Below are 16357 nucleotides of genomic sequence, written 5' to 3' on the forward strand. Positions count from 1 at the left end.
CACCTCCTTCCATGTAATCGCTGGCTGTCATTCGTCCAAGCAGAGCCAGCCGGTGCGATCGTGGCACAGGCGGAGTGGAGCAAGCGACTTCTGTATGTAAATTAAACATTTCAAACGCGAGTATTGTAGCAAACACTCCGCAACTGATGTCTCCATTTTTACGAGGAAACTGATGCTAGCGAGAAATAATCGTTGGTTTTGCTATCGTTTTATATCGTGCTGTTTCTTACTACGAGGTGAGTAAACGGCGAGTTTATGATGATGTTGAAGTCTAGTGTCCACAGCTGACCAGTAGCGAGTGAAATGCATTCATTGGGATACAGATGGGTTTACATTGTCATTAAAATTCTCGATGACCGGTTTATTCACAAGTAGTCCCGTTAGGTAATGAAATGCTGCTATTTCATGTGCCTCGGGTGTTTTCAAAGATAGCGAACTGCACACCACGAAAACGCGAACGTTTTCTAAAACCATGCAACACAGATCACTGTGGTTCGAGCCTCTTCCTTGAAATGGTGCCTGACATACTAATGATAGAAAACATTAAATTAAAGGATGGTTCAAGTCCACTCTGCAAAACAACTTCCAAGCGGGGTCAGAAAGGGGTCATTTTGATTGGCAGTATATTAACCTTTATCTCAACAAGTTTACGTTTTGTATGACATTTCCCTCAAAGTATCAATTATTGCCAACAAAATACTTGGTCCATACCCAGTGCCTCTCTGAAAGCATAACGTTACCAATAACAGCTGTCTGATTCACGCAGCAGAGAGCTCCGATATTGTAATGTATCCCACCCTGAACCTCAAACCTCCGACTGATTATATGGTACAACATACTGTATGTACTAGATTACATTTCATGTATTAAGAAAATATCTTACAACCGCCTACATACACAGAGTTTGATGGACCATTCTGTAATGGACAGCCAGGGGTGTCATGCACACATTGTTTTATAGGGGGCACGAATTATGTGTGGATGAATTCTTTAGCACGGTCTGGAGCCCCCTCCAGATTGTAAGAAAAATATGTTTCAGGTGTTTGAAAAATCCTAAATGGTCCATCTATAGCCATATGATTATACCTAATTCCATGTAAAAGATGTGTATTTTTCTGCATAGGTTATGTAAACATACCTCTTGTCCTGTTAAATTGTCATTTTCATTCAAATGCCACATGGGTATATAGTATCATAACCTGAAATATGCTTCTCTGCATCTTTGCTAACCCAGCTGGCTGCATATTGTGCACTTATTCCTTTCCATCTTTTGTCATCTGCATCCAACTGGACTCTATGCAGCCGGCTATACACTCATGGCCCCCGGCGAATGGCTCTACATAAAATATCCTCCATTCAGGGGCGAGGATGCCAATTTCCTCCTTAACTAGCTTTAAAAATATGCACACTGTCTTAATAAAGCACCATTTTTGACCACCGTGTGTGAGTGGCTGGTGTTACTTCCTGGTGTTGCACACGGCATTCAGCCAGGGATAAACAGACTGCTGCAGCCTGATTGGCTGAACATCAGCGGTAGCATTAGCCACTCTAGCATGGTGGCTGAGCATTTTAGACAGTACCCATATTTTTTCCCAGCGGCTCTTCATTAAAACTAGTTGAGGAAATTGAAGCCCTTACAGCCTGATTCGAGGATGCTTTATGTATGAGATGGTCGCCAGAGGACGAGTGTATAGAGGGGTTGGTTGTTTAGCAACAAAACCGACACGTGCGCAACTATGGAGAAAACAAACAGAATTGGCTTAGATTGTTGACATGTAAACTACATTTTGTCTCCAAGTGTTTATTGAAAACATACACTGAACAAAAATGTATAAATGCAACATCCAACAATTTCTAAGAATTTACTGAGTTACAGTTCATATAAAGAAATTGGTCAATTGAAATAATGTATTGGGACCTAATCTTGGCATTGTTGTGACACAGTAACACTTTTTAGTGGCCTTAGTAAGAGTGCACCTGTGTAATGATCATGCTGTTTAATCAGCTTGTTTTTTAACCCCCTTTTCTCCCCATTTGCGTGGTATCCAATTGATAGTTAGTCGTCTCATCGCTGCAACTCCCATACGAACTCGGGAGAGGCATAGGTCAAGAGCCGTGTGTCCTCCCAAACACAACCCAACCAAGCCGCACTGCTTCTTGACACAATGTCCACTTAACCTGGAAGCCAGCCGTTACCAGTGTGTCGGAGGAAACACCAGGCAACCGTGTCAGCGTGCACTGTGCCCAGCCCACCACAGGAGTTGCTAGTGCGCGATGGGACAAGGACATCCCTGCCAGCCAAACCCTCCCTTATCCCGGACGACGCTGGGCCAATTGTGCTCCGACCCATGGGTCTCCCGGACGCGGCCGGCTGCGACAGAGCCTGGACTTTAACCCAGAATCTCTAGTCGCACAGCTTTCACTGCGATGGCCCTTAATCAGCTTCTTGATATGCTACACCTGTCAGGTGGATGTATTATCTTGGCAAAGGAGAAATGCTCACTAACAGGGACGTAAACAAATTTGTGCACAACATTTGAGAGAAATACGTTTTTTTTGTGTGTGTAACATTTCCGGGATTTATTTCAGCTCATGAAACAAGACCAACTCTTAACGTGTTGCGTTTTATATTTTCGTCCAGTGTAAATACATTTGCACAATGAGCGCTTGTCTTGCAAATACATTTTATAGTTGTTGGTTAGCTATCTAGTGAATTTGAGCCATTTTTAGCATTGACATGAAATCCTTAACACCTCCAAAGCAAGACATGATATCAAGAATAACATGAATCTAGCTGAAACGGGTCACTTACCATTCCCCACATGGGAGTTTCTTGTCATTGTTGGTAGCTATCTGGCCATCCAGAATCACAACTCACGAACCTCTGCCTCATTGAAGCGCATCGTTTTCGTGATGTCAGCTAACCCATCTATAGCCAGCTGCATAGAGCCCAGTTGGATGCAGATAACAAACTAGGAATTATACGGCCGGTTGGCCTACATCTCTGCTAAAATATTTAAAGGAACGCGAGTCTTAGTAATTGCTTGCTTTTCTAATGTCTAGCGACCTTGCCAGCAGGCATGCCTGATAAGATAGTTAGACAAGCTACTCTAACTTGATCGCCTGCAATGGCTTGGTAGCTAGTTTCCCAGTCGCCCAACCTCATAACTGTCTGGGCTAGCTAAAGCCAACTTCATAAAATTGCTAGATGGCTATTATTACAGAGAAACAACCATTTTTAGTTTGATTTATTAATCAAGAAGGAATCAATAGGCTACAATGCTTCATCAAATTAGTTTACAAACATACCTCCTGCATGTCCGGCCCATCACTGGCATCTAAAATCAAATCAAAAGCTGTGTGTCTCTCTCTCCTCCACTGACGATACTGTCTGTATGCACTAAGGATCCTGAGTGGCACAGCGGTCACTACAGACCTGGGTTCGATCCCGGGCTGCATCACAACCGGCCGTGTTCGGGAGTCCCGTAGGGCTGTGCACAATTGGCCCAGCATCGTCCAGGTTAGGGGAGGGTTTGGCCGGGGTAGGCCGTAATTGTAAATAAGATTTTGTTCTTAACTGACTTGCCTAGTTAAATACAAATCTAATGTCCTGCCTAGAATATCTTTGCTCCTTGGTGCACCTTGTAAGGAACCACTTACTAGGGAGAATAGGGGGGTTACTCTTTGTCTGGTCCAGTCAGTGTGCCCCTTCTGCGAAGTACCACTGACAAATTACTATAAAACGTGGGCTTAAAAAGGTAGTTGTCATTCATTTAACATCTGAAAATGTTTGAAACAGGACCTCTGAGGGGGCACTTGCCCTCGTCTCCCCCTATGGGCATGACACCTCTGGACACAGCTGATGGGGGTGGGGGTTACAGTAAATGGGTGCATTTTGGAGTGTCATTTCTCAAATTCTGTGCTTTGCATGATGCCTGTGGGATATGATTGATCTGTCCTAGTCGCTTGCCCTCTCTGCTCCACCTTAATATCCCAGCACTTTGTCTAGTCCGATGGAAACATCAATGCTGGATGTCCATTTTGGCCATGGTGTTGACACTAATCACATCTATGGCCTTCTTGGCTATGCTTGTAACGAAATATGGACATGGGGCTTCCTACTACTAAGCCTCTTCCCTGGTTGTCCGTCTTAGGAATATTTGACTTATTGACTTGCATGCTTAGTACAAAAAGCTGGAAGGCAGCCCAAAGATGTTTTCAGAATGCACAAATTGTTCCTAATCGAACACTGTATTCTGCTGCTCCAACTGTATCATCAGCACCCATTTTTGCTGACGGATTAGATGTTGCAAAGTTTTCTCAAAGTATATCGTGGTGATTCGGGCGAATGCCCTGTCATAGCCTATGTCAAATCACACAGCTTGCATAACCCAGTCTCTGAATCTTCAGGCAGTATTTTAATTAAATAGTCTAACCATAGGAGGGTAAGTGTCTGAGTAGGGGAATGCAACTGAAGAGTTCAGAATAGAGAGATTACATTTTGAGAAAAAGCTGAAAAGATGTTATCAGGTGTCTCCTCCATTCTCTTTCACTCACATCCCTGACACTTTCTCTCACTATCAGATCTGTCTTTAGGCGTAACCTTGTTGCGTATTGAAAAAGATAAATGAAATATTCAGCAGAAAAGCAGTTGGCTCTCACAGGGTCTCTCTCATCCCACAGTGTACTTTCTTCTGCCTCTCACAATCCCCCTTTTCGCTCTCTCTCTGATAATATTATCGATGGAGACATTGCTGAATTATACATTTGGTGTTTTATCGACGCTGTCTCGTCCCTCGACACTTTTTGTTTTCTGCTGATGTTGTTTTAAAAGCCAGTGTTCATCAAATATGCATCAGTCCAAGACTCATTTTTATCCTGTTTTAATGTATTAACATGCTCTGAGGGAGAGGAGGCTGGACCTGAGGGAATGTTGAGGCAGCCCACAGCTTAGAGGATGGAGAGTGTCTGAGAGGAAGAAAGAGGATGCAAGACTGGGGCTGGCAAGAAGTCTGTGAAAGTTATTTTGGGGTTTAGATAAGTTGTTTAAATGGGACAGATATCACCTCATTAGAACCTGTGTAATTTATAGTACAGGACCAAACTGGATTTAAAAAGTAAAAATATGATCATAAATATACTTTTTAATTTAAAAAAAGATATATAACCTTCAAAACACAACACAATATGCTCTGTCAACCAGACAGACCTACTGTAGTAAATTTTGGCTTTACAAGTTCAGTAAAAACGTTGTAATAAATATTTCAGAATACTGTTTAACTGCATTTTCTCTTGTACCGTGTACGTTAGAGTGCCTCACCACCGCCACCTCTTGACCATGCTGAGTGTGTGTACAGTCGTCCTGGTGGTTGCTGCTGCAGCCCTCTCCTCTGCAGACTCCGACAGACACGACTCCAACCTGGAGATCTGTATCCTACTGTTGGTGTCTGTTTCCTTCTTCAGAATATTAAGTGGTGTCCTCTTGGATGGCCCTTGATTACTGTTTATATTGAAATGTGTGGCAGCATTTCTTCCTGAACACCCCCCCTCTCCTCTCAGACAAGCGTCTGTTCGAGACCAAGAGGAAAGACCAGCTAAATGCTCTGAAGAACCTGGTGGAGCTCAATGACATCAACCAGCAGTATAAGATCATAGACATCATGCTGAAGGGCTTGTTTAAGGTACAACGGCTCCACTCCTGTTGAACTCCCCTTCATGCTGACCATCAGCTAGAAACAGGGCGTTGTGGCCTTAGCGGGAAGTAATTGCGGTGTTAGTTTCTTAGCATGTTTAGATTATTATGATCTCATGAGTAGGCAAATAAGGCCACTTGATAAGCAGTAGCTAAGTCGCCGGTCACTAATAAGACTAGAGTAACCCGGATTTAGCTTCCAAGTATTCCTATTGTGCTTGAGGCCTCACTGTATATACTGTATTCTTCCCAGATATATATACTGTTTGATTCCCAGAGGACATATCTGCTCTCTGCCCAAGAACAACTATGGTGGTCAACCCACAGTGGGCAATCTACATTGTGTGTGTGTGTGTTCTGTGAAGGTGTTGGAGGACTCGAAGGCCGTCCTTATTGCAGCCAACATGCAGGCTGATGATCCCTTCCCCATGGATGACAAAATCAAAGAAGGTCAGATTATGGACCATTTATACCATTACTACACTTTGCTCTCTTTCTCCCTCCATGCTAATCTGATTTGTCTGTCACCATCTTGCTTTTTTCTCCTCTTCTGCCTGCCTCCCCTCTCCCTCCCCTCTGTCCTCTCCGCCTCTTACGTTTTCTGATGCTCTCTTTTAGGATGTCAGTCTGCAGTGATTTACGTTCTAGTTGATTTCCTAAGTATGAAATGTAGACTACTCTCTTTCTCCATCTCGCTCCATAGCCTACTCCCATGTGGTGGAGAACACGGCGTTCTTTGGGGACGTGGCGTTGCGTTTCCCACGTATTGTCCACCACTACTACGACCGTAACCCAGACTGGGGCGGCCTTCTGCGATGGGGGCTCCGCTTCTGCAACCTGACTGGGGTGTTCACCGGGGGGGCACACCAGCATGTTCTCTCACTGGTGAGACGGGGATAGAACTGGGGGTATACTCTGGGACATATAGGAAATGTTTATGCTTTATTTAAAGCCAACAGGTGTATTATAACCTCCTTTATTACTACATTTTATAAGCATGTTGTAAGCATACTATAACTTTTCTATGTGCCAATTTTTTTCTGTGGATTCAAAATGGCTGATAACTCTCGCTCCTTGTCTCTCAGATGTCGCAGGAGTTGGGAATAATAGAGAAATCCCCAGCCTTCACCAACCCATACCGCACTGAGAGAGACGACGTGAGTAACGCAGTGGCTCTCAGTCTCTGTAACCACATGGTATACTATCGCAGTGAAGCCTACCAGACAGACTTGGAAAGCGTGTTATTTTAAGGCTTGTTTAACAAAATAGCTCGACTATGTTTGAGACGAGCGTAACATCAGTAAAACTCACACTGACTGCACCTTTTTGCTTTTCCCATCCTCTGCTGTTTGCTTCTCCACACTCCATACACCTATTGTTAAAAAATGCCTCTCTCAAACACACGTTCACGCGCTCTGCTTTTCTCTGGCACAGGTGCTTCACACTGCGGAGGCTTTTCAGAAGATCCTGAGGGAGGAGGAGAAGAGGAGGAGGAAAGAGGACAAGAGGAAAGAGATTAGGAAGGGGCCCCGCATCTCCCGCTCCCGTACTGAGCTATAGTACTTTACCTCAACTCTTGGAGAGAAATGATGAGGAGAAGGAAAATGTAGGGGGATGTCCTGAGTCCTAGATTCAGTGATGGAGAGGTTGGGTGTTGGAACCGGTGAGTTCTGTCCAAGGGATACAGTGGCAGCAGAAATTTTGAGAGGGAACTAGAAGTGTTTATGTGGCACAGGAACAAACTGGAGAGAAAGAAAGGAGGTTGAGCTCTATCTGTGGAATCAGACTTACTGTATACAGAACTGTGCCCAATCTGCAGTTATTATGAAACAAAGAACATACAGCTAGCACTATGTTGTAGATTTAATAAGGAAAGATCATTTTCATAAATAGATTACATAACTGTACTTTGGAAGAAACAGCAAATACCCAATATGTTGTCTTTTTTTGTGAATAGATTGAATACAATTTACTACCATACAATTGTTTTGATGGTGCATTTGTACGTATGAGTTTACATTCCCATTCAACAAGCCTCAAATATATAAAGGTTGAATATGTTGAATTCTGTTTTGTGTTTAAGTTTTCCTGTCTCCTTCTCCAGAGTTAGCAGATTTATATAATGAGATTTTATGAGTTTGTTGTTGAATGGTCCTACTCTAGGTGTATCTTCTTGATTTGCGGTACAAGAGTTGATCGCAGAACCATTTTTCATGATGTCTGCCACTTGCTTTCCTAGAGCCGAATGCTTTCTTAGCTCTGTCTGTGTGTGACTGTCCGCATGAGTGTTAAATGGGGTTTGGTCACTTATGATTTTTAAATAAAACTATTTTTACATATTATTTTGTCTACAATCAGGGAGGGATAATGTCTTAGCGCTGTGTCTTTTGGCAACCACTCATCAGCTTAAACTTCTATGTCACATTTGTTTCTGTCCATCTGATGGCCATAATGAAATGTCAGAACAACGGTCCCCTAGAACAATGCCTTTAAAAAACATCTATTTTGGCATATCTAGGGAAGATCTCAATTCCATTCTTCTCCTGGCCTGTCTCCTCAAAATCCATTCAAGCAGAAATCCCTCTCTGACCACCTATGGGTTTTGAGAAAGCCAGAGGATGCGAGGAGTATGCAATTGAGATATTCCCCTAATGTTTTGTTGCCTCTGACATTTTGAGGGAAATAAGTTATATTCAATATACAGAGATGACTATTTATGTATGTTCAGAACAGTGCAGGCTGGTGGGAGGAGCTAAAGGAGGATGGGCTCATTTTAATGGGTGGAGTTCATGGAACGGAGTTAACATAGGTTTGTGTTTAATTCCAGCCATTTTAATGAGCATGCCCTCCTATAGCTCATCCCACCAGCCTCTTCTGGTTCAGATTAAGCGTCTAATTGCTGAGAATTTACTATCGTGAGTAGATTTACCATACATTTGTTAAATTTAATCAAATTAAATTACTATTAATCATATTTGTTAATTTGAAATAATTACAAATGAATCACTCAATCGTTGAAGATTACGATAAATCAATGTAATGAAATCAGAATGCGGAACATCTGCCACTAGACGGCGCCAAAGGTGTGCAATCGACAGTCATGAAGTCATTCCCCCCCTCCCCCCACACTGTTTTGGTTAAACTCATTGGACTGTTGCCGAACAGAGTCATCTCTGCCATAAACACTTCACCAACGCAACACAACAAGCCCGAATGTAGACTTGAAGCTTAATCAGACAGAGATCATGTCTAATTTCGTGGAATCTGGTAGGCCAAGGTTTTTTCTCCTACATATTTATTGACCGTTTGGAACATAGCGTTTAGCTCAATTAAAACTCATGCAAATCTAGCTAGCAGCATGCTGTCAACAACAGAGATAGCTATCTATCTGACGTTAGCTAGCTATAGTCTTTATTATTTACATATTTTTATTTAAAGAATAGGAAATAGTTAACCAACGTGCTATTTGAAGGGTGATCTTTTGGCAATGTTTAGTTAATGATTGTGATGTCAACGTTAATAAACTGCTGTTTTACACAAGGGAAAACAAAGCTGAACAATCTGCGGCGTAAATAAATTGAACATTCCTGACTGTTCTTCACCAGCCTGTCAAAGAATGGTGTGAGGTCAGGCCTACACCAAGTTATGTAATGCACAGTGGATAGATTAGGCTAATTGCTTAACTGTATAAAAAGTCGGCCTAGTCTCTCAGCACGAGTGTAGTTTGCAAACTGTTCAGCTGACAACTGCACATATGAACCTAGCCTAAGTAATGTCAGAATCAGCTGCTTGTCAACCAATTATTTATATATACAATAGATTACTGACGAGCGCTGTTTTGAAGCCATCTTGGCACTTCAGCAGTGTAAAAAATATTTAGGAAGCTACAGAAATACATGTATTGTCTACACTTGTTTTTCCCAGGTTTATTATATTAGACACTTTAATGCATAATTTGAAATTATATTATGTAAGCTAAATATAAAAATAAATAATTAAATATATTAAAACATATTCCTTAATGTCCAGGTAGCAGATAATGGACCCTGTCATATATTTATGTAGTTGGTGCTGTATATTTAAGCAATAAGGCCTGAGGGGATGTGGTGTATGACCAATATACCACGCATGTGGGCTGTTAAGGACGATGCAACGAAAGTGCATGGATTCAGCCCTTTGGTCATGTACCACAAACCCCAGAGGTTCCTTACTGGTTACAACATAATTAGAACAGTGAACAAGTAATTTTGTGTCATACCTTGGTGTACGGACTGATATACCACGGCTTTCACACTGCAGTGTGGGGGGGGGTTCAAGCCCTGAATGCTGATTGGCTAAAAGCTGTGATATATTAGATCGTATACCACCAGTATGACAAAACATTTATTTTTACTCTTCTAATTATGTTGGTAACCAGTTTATAATAACAATAAGGCACCTTGGGGGTTTGTGGTATTAAATTAGTTGCATGTTTTGTAAAAAAATATATATATATATGTTTTGGACTGATGCCCGACTGAGCATTCTACTCAATGCATTGTCAATGAGCGCTGATGAAGATTTCATCAACAGTGCATTACAGTGGCTTTGAAATACAATGACATTCAAAAGGAGGCAAATAATTAGTAGGAAAACCTTTCTTCATCATCTTCACCAGATTGACTTCAGATGCAGTATAACTTTAGCTAGCTAAAATTGGGGACACACACCGGATTTTAGCTATATAGCTAACGTTAGCTTTTTGACAAACTTTTCTAGCTGTTTACTATGCCATTTGTCTAAAGTAAATTTGACGACATGATAATGCTGGCAAAATTGTTTCCTACTAAATATTTTACTACTTTAGCAATTTCATTGTATTTCGAGGCAGTAGAGTGTAGTTTAACAACTGTCTAGTCTCTGTCCAGAATGACTAGTCTTATCACCACTTTAAGGCAACACTATGGTGCCGCTGATGTAGGAGGCTTGAGAATGTTCATAACAATGGCATGACACGACCGAGTGATGGTGCAACCTATGGATATGGACAATATACCAGGCACTCTGCGTTGCATTATGCTTAAGTACAGCCCTTAGCCGTGGTATATTGGCCATAAAATTGTATTAGCCAAGTTTGTCACTGGTACGGGCTATCTTATCGACATATGGCAGTACACAAAATCATATTTTGCTAGCTACAAAGAAACAGCCACAAATAAATTCAGGAACGGAGGAAGAGGATAGCTAGCTATAGCAAGCTGATATTAGCTGATGCCTCTTTAACAAGAAGTAACTGTGACAACATTGAAGTGTGGTATACCGCAGGGCTGCCGGCTAGGGCCATTATTGTTTTCTGTTTTTACAAATGACCTTCCACTGACCTTGAACAAAGCATGCGTCTATGTACGCTGACGACTCCATAGTATACACGTCGGCTGCAACAGTAAAATAAATAACTGACACGCTTAACATAGAGCATTTTTGGGACAAATCCCTCGCTCAACACCACTAAACCTATTTAGATCTATTATTGAATAATGTGTCGATTGAGCAAGTTGAGGAGACTAAATTGCTGGGTGTAACCCTAGATAGAAAGCTATCATGGTCAAAACATAGGCCACAGAAGGTTGGTGGCACCTTAATTGGGGAGGATGGGCTCGTGGTAATGGCTGGACGCAATCAGTTTAATGTTATCAAACACATGGTTTGATGCCATTCCAATCGCCGCCATTCCACCCATTATTATGAGCCGTCCTCCCCTCAGCAGCCTCCACTGATATAGACTCAATGGTTGCTAAAAGGGGAAGAGGTATGTCCATGATAGGGCGTTGCTCTGCCTTCTTGACATTTCAGTCCACCAGACAAGTCCTACAGGCCCTAGTTTTGTCGCACCTGGACAACTGCCAAGCTGTGTGGTCATGTACAGCAAAGAGGGACATAGGTAAATTGTAGTTGGTCCAGAACAAAGCAGCACATATCACACTTAGATGTACACAGAAGGCAAGTGTCAGTAACATGTATGTCAGTCTCTCCTGGCTCAAAGTTGAGGAGAGATTGACTGCATCACTATTCGTCTTTGTGCGAGGTATTGATGTGTTGAAGGTACCGAAATGTCTGTTCATGCAGTTGGCACAAAGTTCAGACACTCGTCGGTACAACACAAACATGCAACCAGAAGTCTCTTTACATTCCCTAGGTCCAGAACAGAGGCTGGGAAACGCACAGTATTAAATAGAGTCATGACCACATGGCTAGCAATACAACCAGATAAAATAACACCTTACTGCACACAGGGGACTGTGAAGAGACAGTCATTTGATATACAGGGCCTTCGGAAAGTATTCAGACCCCTTGATTTTTCCACATTTTGTCACATTACAGCCTTGTTAAAAAAAATATTAATTTGATGAGGGAAAAAAAACAATCTACACACAATACCCCATAATGACAAAGCAAAAACTGTTGTTTAGACTTTCGCTAATTTATAATAAATGTTTAAAACATATCATTTAAGTATTCAGACCCTTTACTCAGTATTTTGTTGTAGCACCTTTATCAGCGATTACAGCCTAGAGTCTTCTTGGGTATGAAGCTACTAGCTTGGCACACCTGTATTTGTCCCGTTATCTGTATATACTCTCGAGCTCTGTCAGATTGGATGGGGAGCGTTGCTGCACAGCTATTTTGGGGTCTCCTGAGATGTTTGATCAGGTTCAAGTCAAGGCTCTGGCTGGGTCGCTCAAGGACATTGAAACTTTTCCAGAAGACACTCCTGCGTTGTCTTGGCTGTGTGCATCGGGTCGTTGACATTCAGACCAAATAGTTAAATCTTGGTTTCATAAGACCAGAGAATCTTGTGGTCTCATGGTCTGAGATTTATTTTGGCAAACTCTAAGCGAGCTGTCATGTGCCTTTTACTGAGGAGTGGCATCCATCTGGCCACTCTACCATAAAGGCCTGATTGGTGGAGTGCTGCGGAGATGGTTGTCCTTCTGGAACTTTCTCCCATCTCCACAGAGGAACTCTGGAGCTCTGTCAGAGTGACCATCGGGTTCTATGGTCACCTCGCTGACCGAGGCCCTTCTCCCCCGATAGCTCAGTTTGGCCGGGTGGCCATCTCTAGGAAGAGTCTTGGTGGTTCCAAACTTCTTCCATTTAAGAATGATGGGGGCCACTGTGTTTAGTACCCTTCTCCAGATTTGTGCCTCGACACAGTCCTGTTTCGCAGCTCTACAGACAATTCCTTCGACCTCATGTGGACTGTGAAGAGACTTATTTTTACCCACAAAAATATGAAGGCTGAGCATGCATTTTGATTTCCTCACTGTGACAATGACCAAGGGGAGTTGTGAGATTGTTTCTGACGTTAGAGCTGATTTTGAGAGAACCTCTTTAACCCAACTTTTAGAACAATATTACAGTATTTTAAAAATTGATATAAGAGTTTGTAATTTGGTAAGGTTTTCTTGGGGGGCCTCTAAGTGACTATTAAATGTGTTTCTATCATTGAGAAATAGCTGCTACATGACTTTGAAGTTTACTTAAAAAATATATATAATCTTACTTTCCCCGCTAGAACAACAAAAAATAATTAAATACATGTAATTCTGTCCTAGAAACATTTAATGTAAATACTGTAATTCCTATGAAGGATTGCTTCTTCTTGGGAGTGCCAATATGGCTGACCGGTGGCTTCAAAGCCTCTCATTGGCCAATATATATCTATATCCCTGGATTGCTAATGATATGTATCTATCATTGATGTCAACATATTGTTTTTATATGATACATGTATTTTCTATTTGTTTGCTAAATCTGCTGCTAATAATACTGTATACCTGTTTAGTGTCATTAGAAATTAAGCTGTATTTCCATGTCCATCCAGGAAGGAGAAGAGGGGAGGGAAAAGACCCAGATGACTTTTCGGAGAGCAAGGAGGAGGATGTGTCCTTAGCCACAGAGCTCCGTCTTGTCCTGATCGGAAAGACAGGATCAGGGAAGAGTGCCTCTGGGAACACCATCCTGGGCCGCAGGCACTTCCTGTCAGAGCTCCGTGCCAGCTCAGTCACCCAAGTCTGTGAACAAGGCAGCGCAGACCTGACTGAGGAGGAGGAGGAAGGACAAGGAGTCGGGAGGAAGAGGACGAGAGTGGTGGTGGTAGACATGCCAGGTTTTGGAGACACACGCTTCGATGCTGAGCAAACTCATTCTGAAATAGCCAAGTGTGTGGCACTGTCTGCCCCGGGCCCCCATGCATTCCTCCTGGTGATCCCACTGGGACGCTACACTGAGGATGAGGACCGAGCCATGTGGGAGATGGTCCATATATTTGGGGAGGGGGCGGTCCATGACCACACACTAGTCCTGTTCACTCGTGCTGATGACCTAGAAGGTAGGGGGATGGAGGGGTACCTCGGAGCCAGCGCACCGGTGGAGCTGAAGACTCTGATAGAGAGATGTGGGGGCAGGTACCACGTCTTCAACAACAGAGACCCAAGTGACCTGCACCAGGTTGTAGGGCTGCTGGAGAAGGTGGAGAGGATTGTGGAAGAGAACAATGGAGGCTTCTACACCAACTCTATGTTCAGAGAGGCTGATGCTGCCATTAGGAAGGAGCAGGAGAGGATGGCGAGAGAGAGAGGGGAGGGAGAAGGCAGGGAGAACAAGATGGCCAAAAGACGGAAGTGTGATCTAGAACGGAGTGAGAGTGGGTGGGATGAGAGGAGGGGGGCAGCTGTAGGAGGTTCAGGATTAAGGAAGAGAGACCTGGAGAGAGGAGGAGTAAATGAGGAGGGATGGAAGGTGGAGAGATGGACAGAGGAGAGGAAAGGAAGTGCTGCTAGCCTCCCGAGGGACAGAGGGGACAGGTGGAGGGAGCTGTTCAGTACCAGGCAGCGGGGCAGAGACAGGGCCTTGAGTAGGAGGCAGTCTTTCCTCTCTGCCCTGGGGCAGTTCAGGAGAGAGGCCGCCCTTTCTGAGAAGGTCCTAGAGAAAGTGAAGATCCTGGTGGCTGCTGGAGCCACTGGCATGGTCGTGGGGGCAGTGTTCGGGGCGGCTGCCCCTCTAGCTGCAGCGGCGGGAGCTGCAGCCATGGGGAACACTGTGGGCTTTGCTGCTGGGCAGCTGGCTGGGATGTCGGTGGCAGGCGGCACAGGGATTGGAAAAGCTGTGGGCGCCATATTGGCAGCAGCCACAGGGAAAACAGCCATGGCTCTCGGGGCAGCGACCGGAGGAGTGCTGGGGGGGATCTGTGGGCGCCCTAGCTGGGGCAGAAGCTGCCAGTCCTGGGGCAGCTGCATTGGATGCTCTAGGGCAGGTGAGCCTGATTGGGACTGCAGCAGTAGGAGTTGCAGCAGGGGTGGGGAGTGCCATGGGGGCAGGAGCGGCCCTGGGGGCTGCTCTGGAAGGTGCAGCTGGCAGCACAACTGCCCTGATAGGGGAGGGCACCACAGCAGGGGCAGTAGGTGTGGCTAATGCTACTACTATTGGCTCAGTAGCAGCTGGGCAGCAAGCTGTGGCCACTGGGGGCAGTGTTGCAGCTCAAGCTGTTCAGTGTGCAGCCACCGCTGTGGCAGATGGGGTGGCTGCGAGTGGGCCTCTGATTCAGGCCGGTGGGGTGTGTGGATCTGCAGGGCGGGTTGTTCCTGGTGCCTGGGACTCCATGGGAGGGACAGCATGCATTATGACAGCGGTGGCAGAGATAGGCAAGGCTGCAGCGGGAATTGCCCTGGCAGGAGGGCTGGTGGTGAAGGTAGTGAAGGAGAGGCTCAGGAACAGCAACAGCTGAGCAGACACCAACTACACAGAGAAGAAGTCCTATGAGATCTACTGGAACAAATAAAGGACAGTTAGGCCTGCAACACCACCAGACCACAGAAGAAAAATACACTCTCAGGACCTTTCAAAATGTGGATTCAGTTTCAATCATTAAGCAACTTATCACAATTATCAATAAAAGCACATTGCAAGTCTTTGTTCCTTTTACTGGCAGTGGATGGTGTGATTTCCTCTATTCCATGTTAATAAACTATAGCTCTTCTGCAGTGAAGTGTCTTCCCACAATATTACTGAACTATCGTTTTAGCTTTGTTCAAGCACTTACTGTGGTTATTTGAGCTTTTTAGTATGCACTTATACCATTTGTATGATTACTTGTGATCCTATAGTTATTTTTAATTCATTATAGAATATGGTTTTCCACTGTATTCAATCAAATTAGTAGTTAACTGTCTTTCATTAAAACAGTAATCTATTTCTGTATGCAGATTTTCATAAATCCACCGATATAATCTACGACTAAGGGTCCAGTATTACAAAACATGTTTTTTAGCTCTTATTCACAACTGAAATGATGTACTGTATGACACACATTCACATGATGTATTCAGTTGCGGTGTTGTGGCTTTTTGAAGGGGAAAGAATTGAAATGCATAATAAAATGAAATCTGATAAAAATGTCTTTCCTTGTCATTTTTTATTTTATACAGCTCAACATTAATATTGAGTGCATAGAATAAATATTCATTAATACAAGGATGTGGTTTTTAAGAAAAAGTATGTCACCCTCAGCTCAGTTGACACACCAGGGAATTAGACTTTAGGCACACACACAGAAGTGACTGTGTTTAGTAGCAGTACTGAATCTAATCAAATGTAATTTGTCACGTGCCAAATACAACAGGTGTA

The 16357-nt window shown here is 43.5% G+C and overlaps 2 protein-coding genes and 1 pseudogene across 2 annotated transcripts; all 3 read left to right on the plus strand.

The window, feature by feature from the left end:
- Positions 1-5552, plus strand: part of LOC135564858 (meiosis inhibitor protein 1-like) — a 29823-nt pseudogene extending 24271 nt beyond the window's left edge.
- Positions 5553-5660: 108 nt separating this feature from the next.
- On the plus strand, positions 5661-7252 carry LOC115110503 (coiled-coil domain-containing protein 134-like). Its single transcript, XM_065010932.1, has 5 exons — positions 5661-5681; positions 6058-6142; positions 6396-6577; positions 6778-6888; positions 7127-7252. The coding sequence occupies exons 1-5, from the start codon at positions 5661-5663 to the stop codon at positions 7250-7252; spliced, it is 525 nt and encodes a 174-aa protein (XP_064867004.1).
- A 1488-nt stretch (positions 7253-8740) lies between these two features.
- On the plus strand, positions 8741-16130 carry LOC115110502 (uncharacterized). The gene is made up of 2 exons (XM_029636220.2): positions 8741-8959; positions 13557-16130. Exons 1-2 carry the CDS (start codon positions 8938-8940, stop codon positions 15143-15145), a joined length of 1611 nt encoding a protein of 536 aa, XP_029492080.1. The 5' UTR covers positions 8741-8937; the 3' UTR covers positions 15146-16130.
- The last annotated feature ends 227 nt before the right edge of the window (positions 16131-16357 follow it).

The sequence above is a fragment of the Oncorhynchus nerka genome, linkage group LG26 (assembly GCF_034236695.1).
Source record: "Oncorhynchus nerka isolate Pitt River linkage group LG26, Oner_Uvic_2.0, whole genome shotgun sequence".
In the NCBI taxonomy this organism is placed as follows: Eukaryota; Metazoa; Chordata; class Actinopteri; order Salmoniformes; family Salmonidae; genus Oncorhynchus; species Oncorhynchus nerka.

Excerpts from the sequence above, each read along its gene's own strand:
- LOC115110502 (XM_029636220.2), top strand. The coding sequence starts at position 8,938 with ATGTCTAATTTCGTGGAATCTG. Across the intron at positions 8,960-13,556 it reads GTCTAATTTCGTGGAATCTG|GAAGGAGAAGAGGGGAGGGA; the intron begins GTAGGCCAAGGT and ends ATGTCCATCCAG.
- LOC115110503 (XM_065010932.1), top strand. The coding sequence starts at position 5,661 with ATGCTGAAGGGCTTGTTTAAG. Across the intron at positions 5,682-6,057 it reads TGCTGAAGGGCTTGTTTAAG|GTGTTGGAGGACTCGAAGGC; the intron begins GTACAACGGCTC and ends TGTTCTGTGAAG. Across the intron at positions 6,578-6,777 it reads ACCAGCATGTTCTCTCACTG|ATGTCGCAGGAGTTGGGAAT; the intron begins GTGAGACGGGGA and ends CTTGTCTCTCAG.